Raw genomic sequence first — 20605 nt, forward strand, 5'->3', positions numbered from 1 at the left:
GAGATAAGTTTTAAGGTGTCTTAAAAGGAGCAAAGTTGAGAGTCAGAGAGGTTTATTGAGAGAATTCCAGAGCATAGAGTCTCAGTATCTGAAAGTACGGCCACCAATCACATCCTTGTGATGACCCGAAAATGCGTCACAGGCAATAAAGTACTTTTGTAATGCAGTCGATGTTGTAACAAAGACAAACGCAGCATAGTAAGGCCCCACACACATAGCAATGAGGTAAAATGGCCAGGTAATCTAATTTTGTATTGGTTAAAGAATAAGAGTTAGCCATGATGTTGGAAAATCTTCTCGGCTCTTCTCATAGTGCCATTTGGTCATTCATGCCCATTTGATCCTCCAATTAACATCTCATCCACAGGCAATTCTGACAGTGCAGCACTCCCTCAAATTAAAGTGCCATCCAAGATTATTTGCTCAAGTCTCTGGAGTGGGGCTTGAATCTACAACCAAATCTGCTTACTTAGGGAATTATTGACTATTTTAATTATGAACACCAAATAACTATCCTGGTCGAGCTTGAAAGTGGAGCAATGGAAGAGAAATCTTTTGTCTAAATAAAATTTAAAATATAGAATTACAATCTTCAAACAGCTGGCAACTGTAGACTACTTAACTGCATTGTAAGTTTGGATATCATAGCATTAGATCACAGAACCACATTAAAATTCTTCTAAATTCTATGGCAATTTTAAAATTGATGCGGTCACGCATGAATTTTAATTTATTTGTTCATGGGATTTGGGCATCACTGGCTAGGCCAGCATTTATTGCTCATTCCTAATTGCCCCCGAGAAGGTGGTGGTGAACCACCTTCTTGAACCACTGCAATCTCTGTCGTGTAAGTACACCACAGTTGTACTAAGAAGGAAGTGCCAAGAGTTTGACCCAGTGACAATGAAGGAATGGCAATATATTTCTAAGTCAGTGTGGTGTGTGACTTGGAGGGAAACGTGCAGGTGCTGATGTTCCCATGCGCCTGTCCTTTTCTTCCAACTGGTAGAAGTCACAGCTTTGGAAGTGCTGTGGAAAAAACCTTGGCGAGTTGCTGCAGTGAATCTTGCAGATGGTACACACTACTGTGTGCCAGTCGTGGAGGGAATGAATGTTTAAGGTGTTGGATTGGGTGTCAATCAAGCAGACGGCTTTGTCCTGGATGGTGTTGAGATTCTTGAGTGTTGTTGGAGCTGCACTCATCCAGGCTTTTCCCCGAAAATCCTTCAGAATTTTTTTTTTAAAAACTATCACTTCAAGGACTTCTTAGCCTCCTCTCCATTGCTGAGAATAGCCCCGATATCTCAAGTCTCTCATAACTGAAGTATCTCACTGCCGGCATCATCCTGGTGAATCTATGCTGCATGGTCTCTACAGCTTCCTACGAGGTGGTGCTCACAATTGCAGAGTATTCTACAAATTGACCATTACTTGTGCATATGCGCATTCACCTTTCACTCTCTGCCCCATTACAAAAATCCAAAAAGGGCTTTTAAAAAAAAAAAAATTGTCAACCTCCGTACCCACTTTCAAAAGAGGGCTGTTTAATAAAAGGTGGATTTTTTGGTATCACGTTTAATTAAAGGCTTCAATTCAAAATTAAACTTTTAAACTGTGAAAAATGCTAAGACTTACCAAATGGTCAGCTCTAATTTTTTTTCCAAATTGTATTAAGTATTAATAGGAAAATCTCAGAGTGCAATAAAATATTTAATTGCTTGCAAATACCAGAGTGCAATTCTGAAGCAGGACAACCAACAGAACAGTTAGGTTCACTCTGCAGTGAACACAGGAGAAGCTGGTTTTCTACTTTTGCCTATACCCTGTAAACAAGAACTAAAAGGAACAAATGCTGCGATTCACAACTGGACCCTCCCCCTCCCACTCCAAATTCCTGTCCAGCCCGGAGCAGATGTCTCGAACCCTGATAGGCAACACAGACTTTTAGACTCTCGCGCTCAAACGCACACAACAGTGTCAATCCCCCTCACTATATTATCCCCTACGACCACTACATTCCTTTTTGCTCCCTCCATTTGAATGACTTCATGTACCACAGTGCCATGGCCGGTCTGTTCATCCAACATGCAGACCTCGCTTTTGTCCACACAGGTTGAGAGCACTTCAAACCTGTTTGACAATTGCAAAGTCTGAGGCTCTTCCACTACTGTCTGCTCAGTCCATTTACCTGCGTCAGTCATGGCCACATCCTCCTGTTCCTCACTGCTGACCAAAACAGATGACCCTGTTCCAAGAGATGTGACCGTCTTCCGGAACAAAGTGTCCAGGTATTTCTCCCCCTCCCTTATGTTGCGCAGTGTTTGTAGTTCAACTTCCAGATCAATAATCCTGATCCGGAATTCCTCTAGCTGCTCACACTTTCTGCAGACGTGTTCGGCCTGGATCGCCTTGGCATCCAAAAGCTCCCACATACCACAGCTGCAACATAACACCTGTCCTGCTATTGTTACTTATGCAATTAGTTAATTTACTTTAATGAACTTGAATAATTCCTATGTATAGTAGAATTTACTGTGTTTATTAAATGCTAGTACCACCTACAACTATAAAGTTATACTTTTCTTAATTACACAGATATGTAAATGTTCCAACTGGGAATCAACTTTACCAGTGCCAATAAAGCTTTGCCAATACTAATAAACCTTACAAATACTGATAGACCCTAATACTTAATACAGCTTATGTATTAAGTTGTCCTACTTTGAACTAATACACTCCCTGCTGGTCTCTCTCTCTGTATGATGAATTATGAAATTCACCTTAGTTTTTAGTTTATATACTAATAAATCAATCAAGTCTTATTTTATATTTGATTGATTTAGATTAAATTAAATTAAAAGCTTACCGGTATACTCACCCCGGCTGGCTTTCTGTTTCCCTGCTCTCTCTGTTGATTGTGATGTCACTGCGATTTTTTTTCCCCTGCTCTGCTCCCACTCTCTCTCTCTCTGGCCTCCAACCTTTTGGCACGCTTCTTGAATCTCCGCTCTGCTCCCGCTGCTCTTTCTGTCTCAGAATAAGTTTAAGACTGAGATGAAGAGGAATTTCTTCATTCAGAGCGTGGAACTTTGGAATCCTCTACCCCAGAGGGCTGTGGAAGCTCAATCATTGAGCATGTTCAAGACAGAAATTGATAGATATCTAGATACTAATGACATCAAGGGATATGGGGATAATGCGGGAAAGTGGCATTGAGGTAGATGATCAGCCTTTATCTAATTGAAGGGCGGAGCAGGCTCAAAAGGCTGAATGGCCAATTCCTCCTCCTATGTTCCTAAATGCCTATTCATCGGTTCTGTGATAATACTAATTCTACCTATTGCTACGTGACAGCTTAAGAAGTTATTTTAAAGAGTGCAGCATTAACAGGTTGCCTTGCCCATATTTACCCAAGCTCCCAAAACAATGTGACTTTCCATCCATGCAACCTCTCCCATGACAAACAGTTGGGCTGAGGCCTTCTCTGTGGCCATTAGCTATGCAGGAGGTATAATTGCCAGCCACGAATCTGACAGCTATTCCCTTCGCTGACAGAATAATTTTGCAAATGCAGAAAAGCTATCATGTAACCAGCTGATAGCAAATGTATACTGATTTATCAGCTGTTACTATTTCCAACTCCATCTTTGCTCTTTTATAGCTCCCTTGCCACATAAGACTTCCTGAACCTATTGTGCCCTCATTCCCACTCACCAGGTCTCAGCTGCACTTGACATATCATTAGCACCATCAAATTCCTGACTTTGTGTTTTACTTTAACTCTTGTAAACGTATTTCAATTCCACATTCCCTTGAACTAGGTTGTGTACTAAAAGCTCCAATTACAATCCCAATTTAAAAAAAAACTCAAACCACAGGCTTAAGAAACAAGCTGACATTTATTCTCATGCATCATTCAGGAGAGTGCTATAAAGTCACTACTGGCAGAGCTTACAGACAATCAATTAGGTAACAGAAGGAACTGAACAATGCCTGGATACAGAGCACAATCCTCAGACAACACTGGGCCACTGGCTCAGCCAAACATGACAAAATGCAGACAGGAAGGCAGAGATCAGCTGTTCGTCTCATACAGTTTGTACTGAAGTCGAGGGCATTCTTCTGTCAATGATTTGCAGAGACTCGGCATTCACCAACATGCACTCAGGACATGTAACCTAGTACAAGAACACAAAGTGTCTCTGGTTTCACCACCATTCAAGGAGAATGGAAAATACACAGACAGGATATAACAAAAAATCTGGGAGAGAGTCCAAGGTTGCAATTTAAATGTTAGGAAAAGTATAGTTGGGCCCAGTAGCTTGTAAGCTTCATCACAACAAACCTGCTGCAGTCAGTCAGTCAGGTCTTCTTAGCACAGCCCGTGACACCTACTCTGCACTTTGCTGCAATTCTCCGAATAGCTGGTCAGTCTGACACAAACGCAGTCATTCATCCCCTTGGGCTTGCCATTTACATCATGGCTAATCTGTACCTCAACTTCACTTAGCATTGGTTGAATGCCCATCGATATTCTGTGGCTTTACACATGAACAATGGCCATTGTGGATGAACTGGTATGGTTTTTTTTTTTAAAAACAATTGTTTGCTTCAGTGCTTATAAGTTCCTGGAATCTATCAAAGGTTGGCATCCTTCCATCTTTCAAAGATGATGGACATACAGCAAACAAACCATTTAGGTGAGGTGTCTTCTCTTGGTGCACCTTTGCTGATGGCTGTGAAGGCCAATCCTTGAGAGGCAGGCTCTGCCACAAGTGCCGCGCGTGAAGCTGCCAAGTGACGGTGAGTTGTTGTTTTCGGTGTTGGCGCCAGCTGCCAAACTGCTGTAGCAACTGGTCGTCGTGGTAGTGCACACCTGTCCACAGGATGTGTCTTTCACCAGCTAGAGACTCCCAGGTGTGATAGTTGACATTTAAGGCCTTCATGTCATGCTTATAAGCATCCTGGAGTTTTGGGTGCCCCACTGGTCATCTTGGCCTGGCTACACAGAAGGTCCTTGGGTATGCTACCGTCTTCCATCCTGCAGACATGCTTGATCTACTGAAGTCGCCTCTGCCTTTGAGAGGAGTGCCGTATTTGTGATTTTGTCCTGCCAGGATATATCCATAATGCGCCGCAGACAGCGAAGATGGAAATTATTGAGCTTATATAAAAAAAGCAAAATACAGCAGATGCTGGGAATCTGAAATAAAAACAGAAAGTAATGGAACTACTCAGCAGGTCAGGCAGCATCTGTGGAGAGATGCAGAGTTAACACTTCAGGTCTTTGAATTATTGAGCTTCTTTTCCTGCACGTTTCACAAGTCGACCATAAGGTTTAAGCTGCTTTCCCTATGCTTGTATCAAGCTCTGCATCAAGGGACATATGCCACCGTGGACCCAAGGTTGCAGAATTTTCTCATCACTTCCAGTGGCATGTTATTTCATATCATCAAGGGCAGAGTTGCAACAACTTGTCCCATGACCATGGTTTTCTTGACACTTCTAGTCAAGGGGAACAAGTTACAGGCACGGGAGAGACAGTCCACGAGTCTTGGTAGCCGACCTTCCATGTGAGCGACTAGCGCAGCATCATCAGCGTAGAGGAGTTCTCTGATCAGGATGCGATATGTTTTTGTCTTTGCTTTCAGCCTTGATTGATTGTAGAGCTTGCTGTCTGGCATGGTGTGCAAGTAGACTCCTTCAACTGCAGGTGCACGGAGATGATGCCGCCAAACAGAGTGGGGACTAGGACGCAATCCCGTTTCACTCCATTCTTCACGCCGAAACTGTGTCAGAAATGGATCCATCAAACTGTACAGTGCAGTGCATGTTGTCATGGAAGAAGCAGATGAGACTGAGGAGCTTCAGTGGGCAGCCAATTTTTCCCAAAATCTAGTACAGCCCTGCTCTGCTGACTAAGACATTTGACACCAAATCTGTCGAATTCACAGGTTTTAATTTCCACCAAGGGCAATATACTATTTAATTTTATCATTGGCATTTATGAATTTAAATTTGATGCAGCATAAAAACGTTAGCAAGTTGTGAGCATCCCCTACTGGCTGATAAAGGATGTACTGTGGGAGGGATAAAACAATTCCAGAGTAAAATGGCGCAACTTATTGATATTCAGGCAAGGCCCACAAAAGGTGTTGTTCCTCCAGGAAACAAATTGGAAACTGCACGGCAACGCTATGAAACCTAGAATACCTTCATCCCAGAGGCATGATGAGCTCAGTACAAACCACAAGTATTTCTGGTCACCACCCCATGATAACTCCATTCCTCTAGCTGCAGAATGACGCAAAGTGATGGTGAAAGAACTTCTAACCCACTCATGCAGGAGTTATCTTGAATTATAATGTTCAATGCTCAACTGCTGGGTTTGTATTTCTTAATATAATTCCATTACTGTCTAAACTGAAAACAATCTATTCAGGTTTTGAGGCACATCTAACTCTTCGCAAACAGAACTGCTGAGTGAATCAGATAGCAATTTTAAATGCAAGAATTGAACTTTCCCAGAAACAATTCACGTACTATTTTTATGTCCCCTCAATGCTCAATTGGACCATGTAAGACAGCACTAGAATGGACAACTCAGCAAGGTGCCTTGGCATGGAGATTATAGTCTCAATTAAAGAATGAGTGGAGGAGCTGCAATTTCCTCTAAACCAGGGTAGGGGAAACCCACCTTGATCCAAAGTTCTTGCTCTTGACTCTACCCAGAGACCTGATGGCAGGGGGAGAATAGGTGGGGTTTGCCTCTGATGTTTTCTGCTGAATTTCTCTCACCAGCACTGAGTGCACAGGATCAGGTATGGAGAATAGTCACAGAGACAGGATGCCAAAGGGAAATTGCTGCATGCATGACCAAATCCTAGAATGAGATGTCATCACCTGAAGAGGTAAGATAGGAAAACTAGAAATAAATTATTTAAGTTTTATTTTTGAAGTGTTCATCATACTTCCAGTTTACTGGTCAGTGAAAAGTGCTTTCTGTCTTGCACAGTCAGTATACTAGCAGTGAAAGCCCTGAAGTCAGGGCACATCCCCTACCCTGCAGCAAAGCTATGTCCATAACAAAGGCTCTGACCAGCAGCTCTACTCCACATTTGTTGGGGCTGAATATTGAGCTCATTGGTTCTGAATCATTCTCCATTTGTTTGATGACTTTGGGAAAAAGACTTCTAAAATAAGACGAGTTGTTTTAATTTATGAGCAAATCTACAGCCATCGCCTTTTGAAAGCTTTTAAACTTTTTGCATTTAACAAAAAGCCAAACATAACTTAGCTGTTCTTGTCTGGCTGTGTCTGATAAGATCCATATCATGCATTAGGAAACTAGTACTCCCATGGCCTTGATCACAGACAGTCATCTGTGAACACCTCCTTGTATCCTTTTCGATCTATATCCCTTACCTGCTTCCAACCCCACTCCGTCAATGTTCATCTCAAACATACTCTTCCCCACAGTTAATTACAATTGCACACTCTTGGACCCCAATGCCTGACTTTGGCTCTCCATTTACCACAAATACTTCTGCAACCGTTGATCTGCTGACCACTTCTCATGTCTACCTTTGATGCCCTTGCCCTCAGTAACCCCTTTGGTCTCTCCCATCCTGAACAATCCCACATCTTTGCTCCCTCAAGTTCAAGGGGTGCAGACTTCAGAAAATCTGGCACACAACTAGTTTTGCAATCCATCACTAGGTCCAGCTGCTTCACATCAAGTGCTACATGGCTCAGTCTCTTCTGCCTAAACCACACACCACCCCAGAGAGAAAAGATAATCCCAGTTTCTTTTCTCCACTATTAAAAGATGCTTTAAACTAGTCTCCCTAACCTCTCCACCCTCATCTCCAAGTACAAGGAGCTCAAGGACTTTTGTAACCAAGCCTGAGACTGTACAGCTGCCTCTTCTGCTTCCCCCTAACCAAAGCTTTCTGCTGCCCTAGCTTTGAGCCAGTATCTTTCTCTACTTTCTCAGCTTCCCTTCCTCACCCCAATGGTAACTGACACTAAATGACTCTCTCTCAAGTACTGTCTCCCTTCCTCTCAAAACTGCCATCCTCTTTAAAAAAAAAAACACCTGTGATCCCTCTCCCATCTCCAAAATCCTTGAATAAGTACTCGCCTCCCAAATCAGTGCTCATTTTTCCTACAACTCCATAATTAAATCTCTTCAATCAGGTTTCCATCCTCACTGCAACACTAAAACAGCCCTATCCAAAATCACAAATATTATCTTCTGACTGTGACCACGATACATTAACACTCCTTGTCCTTTCCCCAAACGGTGATAGATTACTCCACAACTATCTTCCCCCTGGCAAGCATCTCTGTCACAATCTCTGTGCACTATTAGACTACAAGCAGAGCTGCCAACTTCATACACTCTTCATTACAAAGACTGCCTGCTTCCACCTCCATAACATTGCCCACCTGCCACCTAACCCTCATCCATACCTTGGTCATCTCCAGATTCAACGATTCTAATACTCCCTTGGCTGACCTCACATCCTCCAAAAATTTCAGCTCATCCAAAGCACTGTCTATATCTTGCACCAATCTTGCACTCATCATGCACATCCTTGCTGACCTACATTAGCTCCCAGTCCTTCCAACTTAAAATTCTCATCCTCATCTTTAAACCCCTTCATGGCATCTTCCCTCACTGTATTCACTTCGACCTGTACACTCGTCACAGAGCTCTCCATTCATCCAATTCTGGTCTCTTATGCAATACTCTCCCTTCGCTCTAACTTTTCCAGCCATACCTTTGGCCATCTTGGCCACATGTTCTGCCGTTCCTTCCCAAAACTCCTCTTCTCTCTCTCCCCTCCTTTTAGGCCCTCCTTAAATCTCATCTTTGACGAAGCTTGTGGTGACCCTTCTTAATATTGTCTAGGGACATTTTTCATGTGAAATGTTCTATATAAATGCAAGGTATTGTTGTTTCTGATGTTTAAAAGCATCAAGTCTGACCAAGACAATACAGGACTATAGCAAATCTCTATAACATTAGGTTAACAAATACTGGACAGGTTAGGTGCCATAACACAGTGGATCATAACTCTAGGACCTACATTCAGAGTCAGGCTAGAGAAGTGAAATGATGAAATTGAACATCTCTCTGGTAGTCACAAATTAAAGGAAATTGGGCGCTCCTAACCTCTTTGCTAGTAGTAGTCTGCATTTACAAACTGCCCATTAATCAGCATTATCTCAGCCACTGATGTGTAGAAGTTGGAAAGATTGCTGTTGGGGGAGATAGTAATTTCCAAAGATGATCTATGAGATTGCTCATCAATACCAATTAGCTGCAAATTATGGAGAGATTTGTTCCGTTAGCTGACAGTCACATGATCATGTAGTGAGAATGCCCCTGCAGGTTTAAGACCCTTGCAGCTAATAAGGGGGAAATTATTTTACTTGTCTACTGTCAAAGATGCTGAATGTGAACATGGGGAGTCATACTTAAAAAGGATAATGATGATGCCTTTGAATAGGAAAGAGTAAGCTTGTATTTTATGTCGCATCAGAATGTCGTAAAGCATCTCATCGTCAATGAAGTACTTTTGAAGTGTGATCACTATTGTAATGCAGGCAAACACAACAACCAATCTGCGCACAGCAAGGAGGCCCCCCACCCCACAAACAGGAATAGGACAAATACCCAGACAATTAGCTTTAGTGATGCAACAAGGGATAAATATAGGCCAGGACACCTGGAAAGTTTCCTTCTTCAAATAGTGCCATGGGAACTTTTACATCCATGAGAGGGGCAAATGTCCAATCCAAAAGCTAACACTCGCCCAATACTGCACTGAAGTGTCAGTCTATCTTAAGCGCTCATGGCACGAGAGTGGGGTTGAAAGTCATGACTTTCTGACTCAGAGGTGAGAATGGAACACTGAGCCAAGGTTGACACTCAAGTACATAAAGTATTCCCAGGCAACACATGATCAGAAAATTTAAATGCTGAATCTCGATTCTAACTTGCTTCAGTCCCTCACCTGTTTACCATTAGTTTTGCCTGTGACCCAGTTGTTTACAGTGGCTTGTGTGGTATGTTTGGAGTTACTTATACTTCAAAGATAACAAATCTTGAACAAGATAATCGAGACCTTTTACTATACTGAAGCCACTATACAAAAGCAAGCTCTTGGCTGCTGACAGCAACAGGAAATGAGATGTCATGTGACTGCCAGAGTTCATCCATTCCTCAATCACTCCTGTTTATAAAGATTAGCATTCTGTATATGGTCAATTTATTATCTAAGACTGCAAAATATTGGACTAATTATTTGCACATTTACTCCATTAATGTCTTGTTGAAGGAGATGTAAGCAGCCCTGTACCATACAGTGACTCTACAGTACTCTGTACTAGTAGTTTCTATATTAATAATTAAACTCGGCTGAAGAACAAAAAGATTTGCATTTATATCTTGCCTTTTACAAATTTGTGATGTCCCAAAGTGCTGTACAACTATGAAATACTTTTGAAGCCTAGTTACTGTTGCAATGTGGAAAGAGCAAATCAATCCATTTATATGCATTCGATAGAAATCCTGACAGAAGCACAATCCTGATGCATGAAATATCCTGCCAAGCTTGTTAGCACTTTGTCATGGCTGAACTTTGCAAGTTAAGAAGTAATTTGGAAGGGTTAAAAAAAAATGTTTGATTAAAGAGCAAAAAACAAAGAAAAAGCTGATGGTACCAGGTTCCAGCACTCCGGGGTCTACTGAGCTGATGCACAGAATATACAACAGGACAAGTTGTTCCCCTCACCATTTGTAATTAAGCTAACCTCTCCTGCACTTCAGTGATACATTCACTGGGCTCATGCAATAAGAGCAGCACTTGGACAAACTACCAGAGGGCTGCTGCTGCAAGAACTTCACCTCAGAGTGAGGATCCAACTTCAAGAGAGTAAAAAAGGAAAGCAGTGATACAACTACCACAAAATATAGTGCATTGCATAAAAAATAAAAATCAGACAGACAAGCTCCCAAAACATCAGTTAATCTGTGACTTGTGCGCAAGTGTATGAAAACCTTTATGCACCCTCTGCGCATACTGTTAGACATATTTTTAGAATTAGGGAGAACATGACTGCAAGACTATTGGCAGCACCTGTGCTTACCTGCTCACGGTACTGCTCGTGGGACACACAGTCTGTCACATCCACACAGCCCAGCAGGCAACCAGTTGGGTAGTCCTTGGGAAATTCAACATCTGTGAAATGGAAAGGAAGTTTAAAAGCTACCATGAGCAGTTTCTTGGCAATTTTTTAAACATCCAATTCAAGAATGTAGATGTGAAATATCAGAGGCAGACAGACTCTTCAAGCCATTAATCATGTGGCTGTGCTAGGTTAACGAGGATATTTATTGCTTTAAAATGGAGTGCAGCAATCTCCAAAATGGTTCACTGAAACCTCACTTTTAATTGTACCATCAAATTCACACTGAAGAGGACATATCTACGTTTCCCAACGCCCCTTTACACTTCCCAAAATAAGCAAAAAGCAAAATTTCCTGTAAAATATGCAGGATTTGACAATATGGAGACAAAGTGCTTTTGTGCTCCCTACCAAGAGCTGAGTGAATCTGCACCAAAATCATCACAACCCTGAGCTCAGCCTCAAAGGGAAAATAGAGCTATAGTGGAGAGAGTTGATGCCCAAATCATTTCCCTAAGTGGCAGGTGTCCAGCAGCACAGGTGAGGGACTAGGAACAGGTTAGACACTCTTATCATTAGACACAGATATCTAAACTAACAAAAACCTGTGCCTTTGACCCACCTGTTTTCTAGCTGTCTGATCTGTCCCTTCAAACCATGTAACATGTACTGTCACATGGTTGGCTGGGATTAGATTTCACGAAGTGGATACATTTTTTTGAAAAGTTTAATTTTTCAATAAATAAATTTGATTTGGCGTGGATGTATTTAATACCGCTGTTTGCAGGTCAATGCTGCCTGCAGTCTTGCATTTTACTTGCCTGAGCCAAGCTTGGGTTGGGATCCTAATCAATCTCCAAAGGCTGGACCATTACCCTCCCAAGTCACTGACCCATTACAGTTCCCACAGCTCCCTGCTCCAACCATCAGCACATCCCAGCTCCCAAAGGCAGTGACAGCTAACAGCATAATTCTCTACTCAAGGTAATAAGTGGAGTTTACTATAGTTGGTATGGGTCGCAGTTGCCACCAGCTGTTAGACTGGGGCTAACAATGGAAGTTAAGTTAATAAGTGGGGAATTATCTTGCGATCCACTATTAGTTCCTGCCTTTGTGGATGTTTGTCAACTGGTTTCTTTGCCCAAATAGCCATGCTTCTTGGCAATCCTATCTAATAGGACTATTAAATTCTGGTCTTAAGAGAGGGTTCATAAAGTCTTTGATGGGCCATTTTGAATAAACTTTCCACAGTCCACAGTGAGCACATGAAATGTTCTCCAGTTATATCAGTTTTAAGTATCAACTTATTATGAGGGGCTTTTGACAGAATGGATAGGGAGAAACTGTATCCACTGAAAGGACAGGGCGGGGGCCAATAACCAGCGGACAGAAATTTAAGATAATTGACAAAGGGGGGGGGGGGGCAAGAGAAAAGGTGAGAATTTTGTTTTGTTTTTACACACAATAACTTCTTGTGATCTGGAATGCACTGCCTGAAGCAGATTCAATAGTAACTTTCAAATGGAATTGGATAAATACTTAAAAAATAAATAATTTACAGGGATTTGGGAAACAGCAGGGGAGTGGGACTAATTGGATCTCCCTTTCAAAGAAACGGCACAAGCATGATGGGCCAAATGGCGTCCTTCTGTGCTGTATGATTCTATGAGCCTTTTGCAAGACAGCAATTGTTTTCACACACATGCACCACCCAATACCCTCCGCACAAATACGACAAATAAAACTACTATTCTCATGTGGGGTAGGGGGCACAGGGAGGTGGCACGTAGCAAGTTAACAGACTAAAAAATATATATATATTTTCCCTCTTACTCGGAGAACGAGTTGAAAATTTCCTCAGGCCACTAGACTTCAGGGAGATTGCAGAAACTGCTGGTGACTGTGGCCAGCATTGGGGGTTGGAGGACACCAGTGGGAGAGGTGGATGAGCTCTGGGAGCCCAGGGCACAATGCTGGCATATGGGCTGTGGGCATGGGAGAAAGAGGATAATATGAAGACAACAGCAGTAAAGTGATCTTTGGTGGGATTAAGTTTGAAAGCAAATCAGGCAAGGCAGCAGTCAGAACTTAATCTTCGAGTAAAATATCATTTCATGTGTGCATGAAAATCTAAAAGGTGCATCCATGCCCACCCACTTGCTTTTGCCTGAGGTAGATGATCAGCCATAATCTAATTAAATAGTGGAGCAGGCGTGACGGGCTGAATGGCCTACTCCTATGTTCCTAGGATAGGTATAGCTCAAACAAAATAAGATTCTTCATTGTCAACATGCTCATCTACTGGACCAGTCATCAACTGGCTTAACTTTAAAGTTCCCCTGCAAGCACATGTCCCTTGACCAATGGAAAAGCTTTCCTTGAAGCTTTCATTAGAAATCACTTGGCTATTGGGTGTGTTTCAATCGAGACAATGTCAAGGTCCTGATTAGATGGGGGAGTCGATGGTTAATTTCTGGACCTAATAAAGATACAAACCTTTTTCAAATTTCTCCCAATTCTAAAGAAAGCACTTACATTTTATAGTGCACGTTTCATGATTTTAGGACATCCCAAACGCTTTGCAGCCAACAAAGTACTTTTGAGGTGCAGTCACTGTTGTAGGAATTGCAGCGGCATTTTGCATACAGAAAGAGCCCATTAACAGCAATGTGATAATGACCAGATTACCTGTTTTAGTGATATTGATTGAGGGATAAATATTGGCCAGGACGCTGGGGAGAATTCCTCCCGGGGTTCTTCGAAATAAAGACCTAAGATCTTTTACATCCACCTGAGAAGGTAGAAGGCCCCAGTTTAATGTCCCCTCTGAAAGACAGTACCTCTGAAGCTGCACCACCCCCTCAGTACTACACTGGCATGTCAGCCTGGATCTGAAAACAAGTGATAAAACTTTAACAGTAAATTAGCCCACTAAATCTAGTCTCTAAACTCACCAATGTTTGCTGACACAAACTGAGATGGACCAAATTCCCCCCGGAGTGTGGCAACCTTGAATTATTGTTACAACAAATCAGTGAACTGGTTAAGCTTTTGAAGAACAGTCATTTATCTCATGTTACAAGGACCGTCCAAACAGAGTGAATGGAACAGCTGACAAAACATAAAAATCTTTGTGTGTGGTTATCTCTTTCAGAAGTCAATTAACTTCGCTGCCATTCCTCATTTATTAAAGCATTTTGCTGCTTAAATAAGGTTGTCACTTATAATCTGGATCTAACCCAGTCATGGAATAGCTGAAGTGGCAGGAAATGAAATTAAGTCTTTCTCAAGTCCCAACTACACAGCACTTATTCTCCTCCTTCTCCCCATCACTTAGGGGTTATTCCCACGTTTAAGCACACGGCAGTGACCCCCACCGCCACCATACAGTCAGAGTGGATGACATGGTCTTTCTTCACATTGTGTTGTTCTGTTATTGGTGACTAGAAGCTTACTTGCATGCATTGCGACAGTGTCTACACCTAAAATCCACTTCACTGACTGTGAAGCACCAGAAGACTGAGGAGCGACGCAATAGAGGTGTTTAAAATTATTTCCAAAAAGCATTCGATCAGGCACCACACAATGGACTACTGAATAAAGTCAGAGCATATGGAGTCAGGGTACAAGTAGCAGAATAGAGGTCATCAATATAATAAAAGCAACATACTGCAGATGCTGGAAATCTGAAATAAAAACAAAGTGCTGGAAATACTCAGCAGGTCTGGCAGCATCTGTGGAGAGAAGCAGAGTTAACGTTTCAGGTCTGTGACCTTTCATCAGAACTGGCAAAGGTGGAGAAGAGAACAAAAGGGAAGGTGCGTGATAGGGTAGAGGGCAGAAGAGATTAAATAACAAAGATGTCATGGACAAAGGCAAAGAGAGTGTTAATGCTTGTAATGAAAGACAATGCATTAGTCCAGAGAGAGTATTAATGGCAGAGTATTGAGCAGCTCGGTCCAAAAGCACCACATGAAAAGCAGGCACGTGGTTAAAAAATAAAATGGGGGAAAAAAAACTTTCAATTTCCACCCTTCTCTCACCTTTACATGGTCCACCCCTGACACTTCCCTTCCTTGATTTCTCTGTCTCCAGCTGTCCACTAATATTCATTATAAGCCCTACGACTCCCAAGGCTACCTTGACTACACTTCCTCACACCCGGTTTCCTGTAAGCACTCCATCCCATTCTCCCAGTTTCCCTATCTCCAACGCATCTGTTCTGATGATGCAACCTTCCACAACAGCGCTTCTAACATGTCTTCCTTATTTCTCAACCGAGGATTCACGCTCCCACTATGGTCGACAGGGCCCTCAACCATGTCCGGCTCATTTCCCGCACTTCTGCCCTCACCCCTTCCCCTCCCTCCCAGAACCCCGACAGTATTCCCCTTGTCCTCACTTTCCACCCCACCAGCCTCCAAATCCAAAGAATCATCCTCCGCCATTTCCAGCGTAATGCCACCACCAAACACATCTTTCCTTCCCCCATCAGCATTCTGAAAGGATCATTCCCTCCACGATACCCTGGTCCACTCCTCTAGCAAGCTCGTGGAGCAAAACCTCATCTTTCGATTAAAAACTCTACACCCTTGCGTACTCAAGATGACGCTCAACAATTACAGAGCATGACGGGTGCTTTTTTTGAATGAATATTTTTCTTTGCTTTACTATTTTGTTTTATTTTTTAACCATGTGCCTGTTTCTCATGCGGTGCTTTTGGATAGAGCTGCCCATTACTCTGCCATTAACACTCTCTCTGGACTAATGCTTTGTCTTTCACCACAAGCATCAATACTCGCTTTGTCTTTGTCCCATGACATCTTTGTTATTTAATCTCTTCAGCCCTCTGCCCTATCACGCATCTTCTCTTTTGTTCTCTTCCCCACCCAACGGCCCCCCCACCCCCACTCTCTTCACTTGCTTAAAATCTAATTCTTTTCTAACCTTTGCCAGTTCTGATGAAAGGTCACAGACCTGAAATGTTAACTCTGCTTCTCTCTCCACAAATGCTGCCTGATCTGCTGAGTATTTCCAGCACTTCATTTTATGTTAGAGGCCATCAATCCAAGATAGTCACTAAGAAACCAAATAGGGAATTCAAAACAAGCTTCTGTACCCAGAGAGTGGTGAGAATGTGGAGCCTAATGCCACAGGGAGTAGTTCAGGCGAATAGTATAGATAGGGGAAGCTAGATAAGCATATCAGGAAGAAGGTTGGGAGAAGGCTTGGGTGAAGCATAAATGCTGACATGGACTTATTGGGCCGAATGGCTGTTTCTGTGCTCTACATTCCATATATGTGATGTGCAGTGGATAAAGGGATTCAATAGGAGAGACACAGAGAAACTACTTCTCTGGTGGAGTTGTCCAGAACAAGAAGGCATTATCTTAAAATTGGAGCCAGACATTTTTCCACACAAAGGGTAGTGGAAATATGGAACTTGCTCTCCCAAAAGGTTGTGGAACACAAGTCAAATTGAAATTTTCAAGACTGAGATTGGTTGATTTTTGTTCAAAAAGAGTATCAAGATGGAGCCATTGTGGGTAAATGGAGTTGAGGTACAGATTAATGTTCTATTAGCATGTTTGTGGGGAGGGGGGGGGGGGTGGTGGAGACAGCCTGAGACACTGGATAGCCTACTCCCATTATTATGGGACTTCCTGAGAATGTGAAAGTTGCTAGAAATACAAGTTCCTTCTCTTTCTGCACTACATGTAATTGGTCCGGTCAGTTATCCTTCACAAGCCACAGTTAGAGTTCTGCTGCTTCCTCTGTTGCCTCATTAAGAAATTCACCAATTGACAGACCACCTTAAAAACTTGCATTTACATGGCACCTCTAGCCCAGCAAAACAGGAGTGTAACCAGATAAAATTGGACACATAGCTAAAGAAGACATTAGGACACAGTGACAGGTTTTAAGCAGTGTCTTAAAAGGAGAGAGAGGGGTTGAGGTGGAGAGGTTCAAGGAGAAAATTTCAGAGCTCAAGGCCTAGACAGTTGAAGGCACAGTTGCTGATGCGTGATGTAGGAAGTGATGGATGCGCAAGAGGCTAGGACTGGAGGAATGCAGAGTTCTCAGTGGGTTGCAAGGATGGGGTCGCTTACAGGGATTGGGAGGGGCAAAATAAAGGGATTTGATTATGTGGATGAAAAAAATTTTTTTCAAAATGCTGTTGGTGGACCGGGAGCCAATATAGGTCAACGAGCTCGGGGATATTCTGCCCAGGCTGAGATTGAAAGTGCTAATGCACTGGGGCACATATTCAGTGCTCTACCCCAAACAGGGCAACACAGCACTTAGCTTTAAAATTTGAATCTCAAAATAGGATGAGCTGTAGAATAAAAAGGTCAGTATAACCCTACCAATGTCAAACATCTTCACGTAAATCTAAGTTAATGTAGAGTAATGCTATGTATGCATCAAAATGAATATTATAACATCACCATTCTTGCATGGCTGTACGCACTTTGAAACAAAGTACAGGAGTGAAAAAACGATCCCGATGAAGTGGTTTACCTCTGCCGTGCATTGCCCTATAGGTCCCTTCAATCTCAGTTATGTCCTGCAGTGACGGTCTTTTGGCAGCAGCTGCGATCCACAGCCGTCCTCGGTGTGATGTGTACCAGGTCCTGCCCTCTGTCCTAGGAGAACAAGGCAAACCAGACTTAAAAGGTACAGTGCAGGTCGCATACAAAATACTACGGTCATTTGTCTTTAGGCAGGAGTACTCAGCAATTATAACCAATCAATACCAGTCATGGGCTTGCCCCAAAATGTATTAATGAACGGAGAGGAGGAAATATGCGCAGTCAAGTCAAAAAGACGTCCTGCCTATCACTCAAATGAGTAATGTGATATGTGAATTTCAATGCCAGTATGATGCTAGGTATATAGGCCGTACGTCCCAAAGACTGGAGGATCATATCAAACAACATGTCTCTTCCGTTGTTCACAACGGGCAAGGTACGGGCCGTACATAACCAGCCCGTGCTTGCAAAACTCAAAACAGTGTCCAACAGTAGATGTGATTCTGCGATTGGACAACACTTGCTAAGTAATTCGCAGTGTGCGAAGAATTACGCTGACAACCAATTTAAGATTGTCAGTAGCGCTCGCAGTGTGGTGCATTTGCACGTACTGGAAGCTACATTAATACACAGGGCCCTGTTCTTTGCAGACAGAAAGAACATGTACACACATTGCGCCAGTTTCAGCTAAACAAAATAAGTGACAGCCATTCACTGGTTCATTCCTCAGGGCAATGCCTTGACCAAAGTCAAGCTGCCTGGTTTAAATTTCAAATGAAGCTTGACAGTTAACTGTCAGTCATTGTAAACTGGCGTATTCTCCATGGCAACACCTCTACCAGAGTTCACTTGCCAACCAATCAGCACTCTCTTCTCATGCAGTACAAGTTGTTGTTTTTCTTCTTTCTCTTTTGGTTTACCCTTAATTATTCTTGCGTATTGTCCTGACGAGTGCAAGACGAAAAGCTTTGACAACGTCTCGATTTTCAGCTACTCTATTTATTCTATCTGAACTCAAGATTTTGAGCAACTCTATTAAATCCCCCTTTAACCTTCCCTACTCTAAGGAGAGCAACTCCAATTTCTCTAGTCTTTCCTCGTAACTGAAGTCCTCATCCTTGTTACCATACTAGTAAAACACCTCTGCATATAAATACGCTCGTTAGTATTTCTATCAGGGAAGCTCCTCCTTTAACTTGCCTCTCTCCACTTTCTCTGTACCCAAATTTGACGGTGTGCTGCTTATTTGTGTGTAAATAAGAGCACATCATTGTAGGTTAGCATTTGGCTTGTTTTTTTTGGTTACATTTTTTCTGGGCAGCTCCATTCTGAATGTACGCAATCAGCTGGACTGACAGGTGCAATAACAGGCCCAGAATGGAGGGGCACATGTGAAGAAGTCTCAGTGCATCCAGGAGAAAATAGCCTGAACAAGGGAACAGTTTCCAAATGGCAGCCTGTTTATGGCTATTGGGTTACACAGAAAGTCATACTTCAATGGAAGCAGCACTGCCTTCGAGAGTTTTCAAAATCTCAAATGAATTTAAATCCCTCTTCCTCTCCTCAGTGTTATTTACATATCAGTAAGTGGCAAAGTCAAGGTCATGCTCGATTTAATCTGCTATAATGAATATTCACAGCTTGTGAAGTATGCTGCTTACCTTTTGATGCCACTTACAAGTAGTGAAGCCCAGGGCTGATGCATACTGAGACACATCCCTTCATCAGACATCTCCAGAAGTTCTCGGTCCTGGATCCGCAAACGGCTCCTCTGAGAGGCAACATCGCTGACTCTGTTCTGTGAGCGGGTATCACCCCCTCTCCTATGGCTACCAGTACCAGTCAGTTCCACATACTGCAGAGTTAAGATAAAGTTTGAGTACCCATCTGTACTCCAGATCAAGAAAGACATAAAGACACAGATATGAACATGGAATTCAACCAAGGAGCAGAGAAATTACAGCACAGAAGGAGGCCACTTGCCTCATCAACTGGGGCTAGCTACTGGCCTCATATCTTTTTCATTTCTTGCTCCTCACTGATCCAATTTCTATTTTTTTTTTAAATTCATTCATGGGATGTGAGCACAGCTGGTAAGGACATTTATTGCCATCCTCAACTGCCCTTGTGGAGGGGGTGGTGAGCCGCCTTCTTGAATACAACTGAGTTAGTTGCTAAGCTATTTCAGAGGGCAGCTAAGAGTCAACCACATTGCTGTGGGTCTGAAGTCACATATTGGGAAGTGGGCAAGAATGGCAGATTTCCTTCCCTAAAAAGGACATTAAAGAACTGAATGGGTTTTTCCAACAATCCGGTAGTTTTATGGTCACCATTACTGATACTAGCTTTTAATTCTAGATTTTTATTTGATCAATTGAATTTAAATTCCCCAGATGTCATGGAGGGATTTGAACTCGAGTCTCTAGATCATTAGTCCAGGCCTCTGCATTACTAGTCTAGTAACAACCACTATGCTACCGTACCAGAGTTTAAAATGACGTTATAGTCTCACTTATCACTTGTGGTGAAGCATTCCACAAGCTGATTGAAAACAATTCTTCCGCCTTCCTATTTTGCCTTCCAGAAATAATCCCAAGCCAATGTTCCTGGTTAAAACTTCACAAACCAGCAGAAAGAATCTTGCACTATCTACCCTTTCAAATAGTTTTATTAACTTAGGCACCTCCATTAGATTCCTCCACCTCACACCACCCACCCCTGCCCCCACCCCCACTTGAATTCTGTTCCATTAGGAAAACCCATTTTTTCCCCATGCTTTTCTCCATTAATTACAAACTCTAGTTTCCATCATTCTAATGAACTTTGGCTTTGCCCTTTAAATGGCTTTAACAGCCTTCTTACAAAGGTGTACC

The 20605-nt window shown here is 42.5% G+C and overlaps 1 protein-coding gene across 2 annotated transcripts in view; it reads right to left on the bottom strand.

The window, feature by feature from the left end:
• The window catches only part of trip4 (thyroid hormone receptor interactor 4), a 126651-nt gene that overhangs the window by 71014 nt on the left and 35032 nt on the right, over positions 1-20605 (bottom strand). For both annotated transcript variants that reach the window (XM_068015343.1, XM_068015344.1), the window contains exons 9-11: positions 19394-19587; positions 17722-17846; positions 11161-11252 (exon numbers count right to left, since the gene is read on the bottom strand). In XM_068015343.1, coding sequence (XP_067871444.1) covers positions 11161-11252; positions 17722-17846; positions 19394-19587 — 411 coding nt within the window. The remainder of the gene's footprint in view (positions 1-11160; positions 11253-17721; positions 17847-19393; positions 19588-20605) is intronic.

The sequence above is a fragment of the Heterodontus francisci genome, chromosome 35, assembly GCF_036365525.1.
Source record: "Heterodontus francisci isolate sHetFra1 chromosome 35, sHetFra1.hap1, whole genome shotgun sequence".
In the NCBI taxonomy this organism is placed as follows: domain Eukaryota; kingdom Metazoa; phylum Chordata; class Chondrichthyes; order Heterodontiformes; family Heterodontidae; genus Heterodontus; species Heterodontus francisci.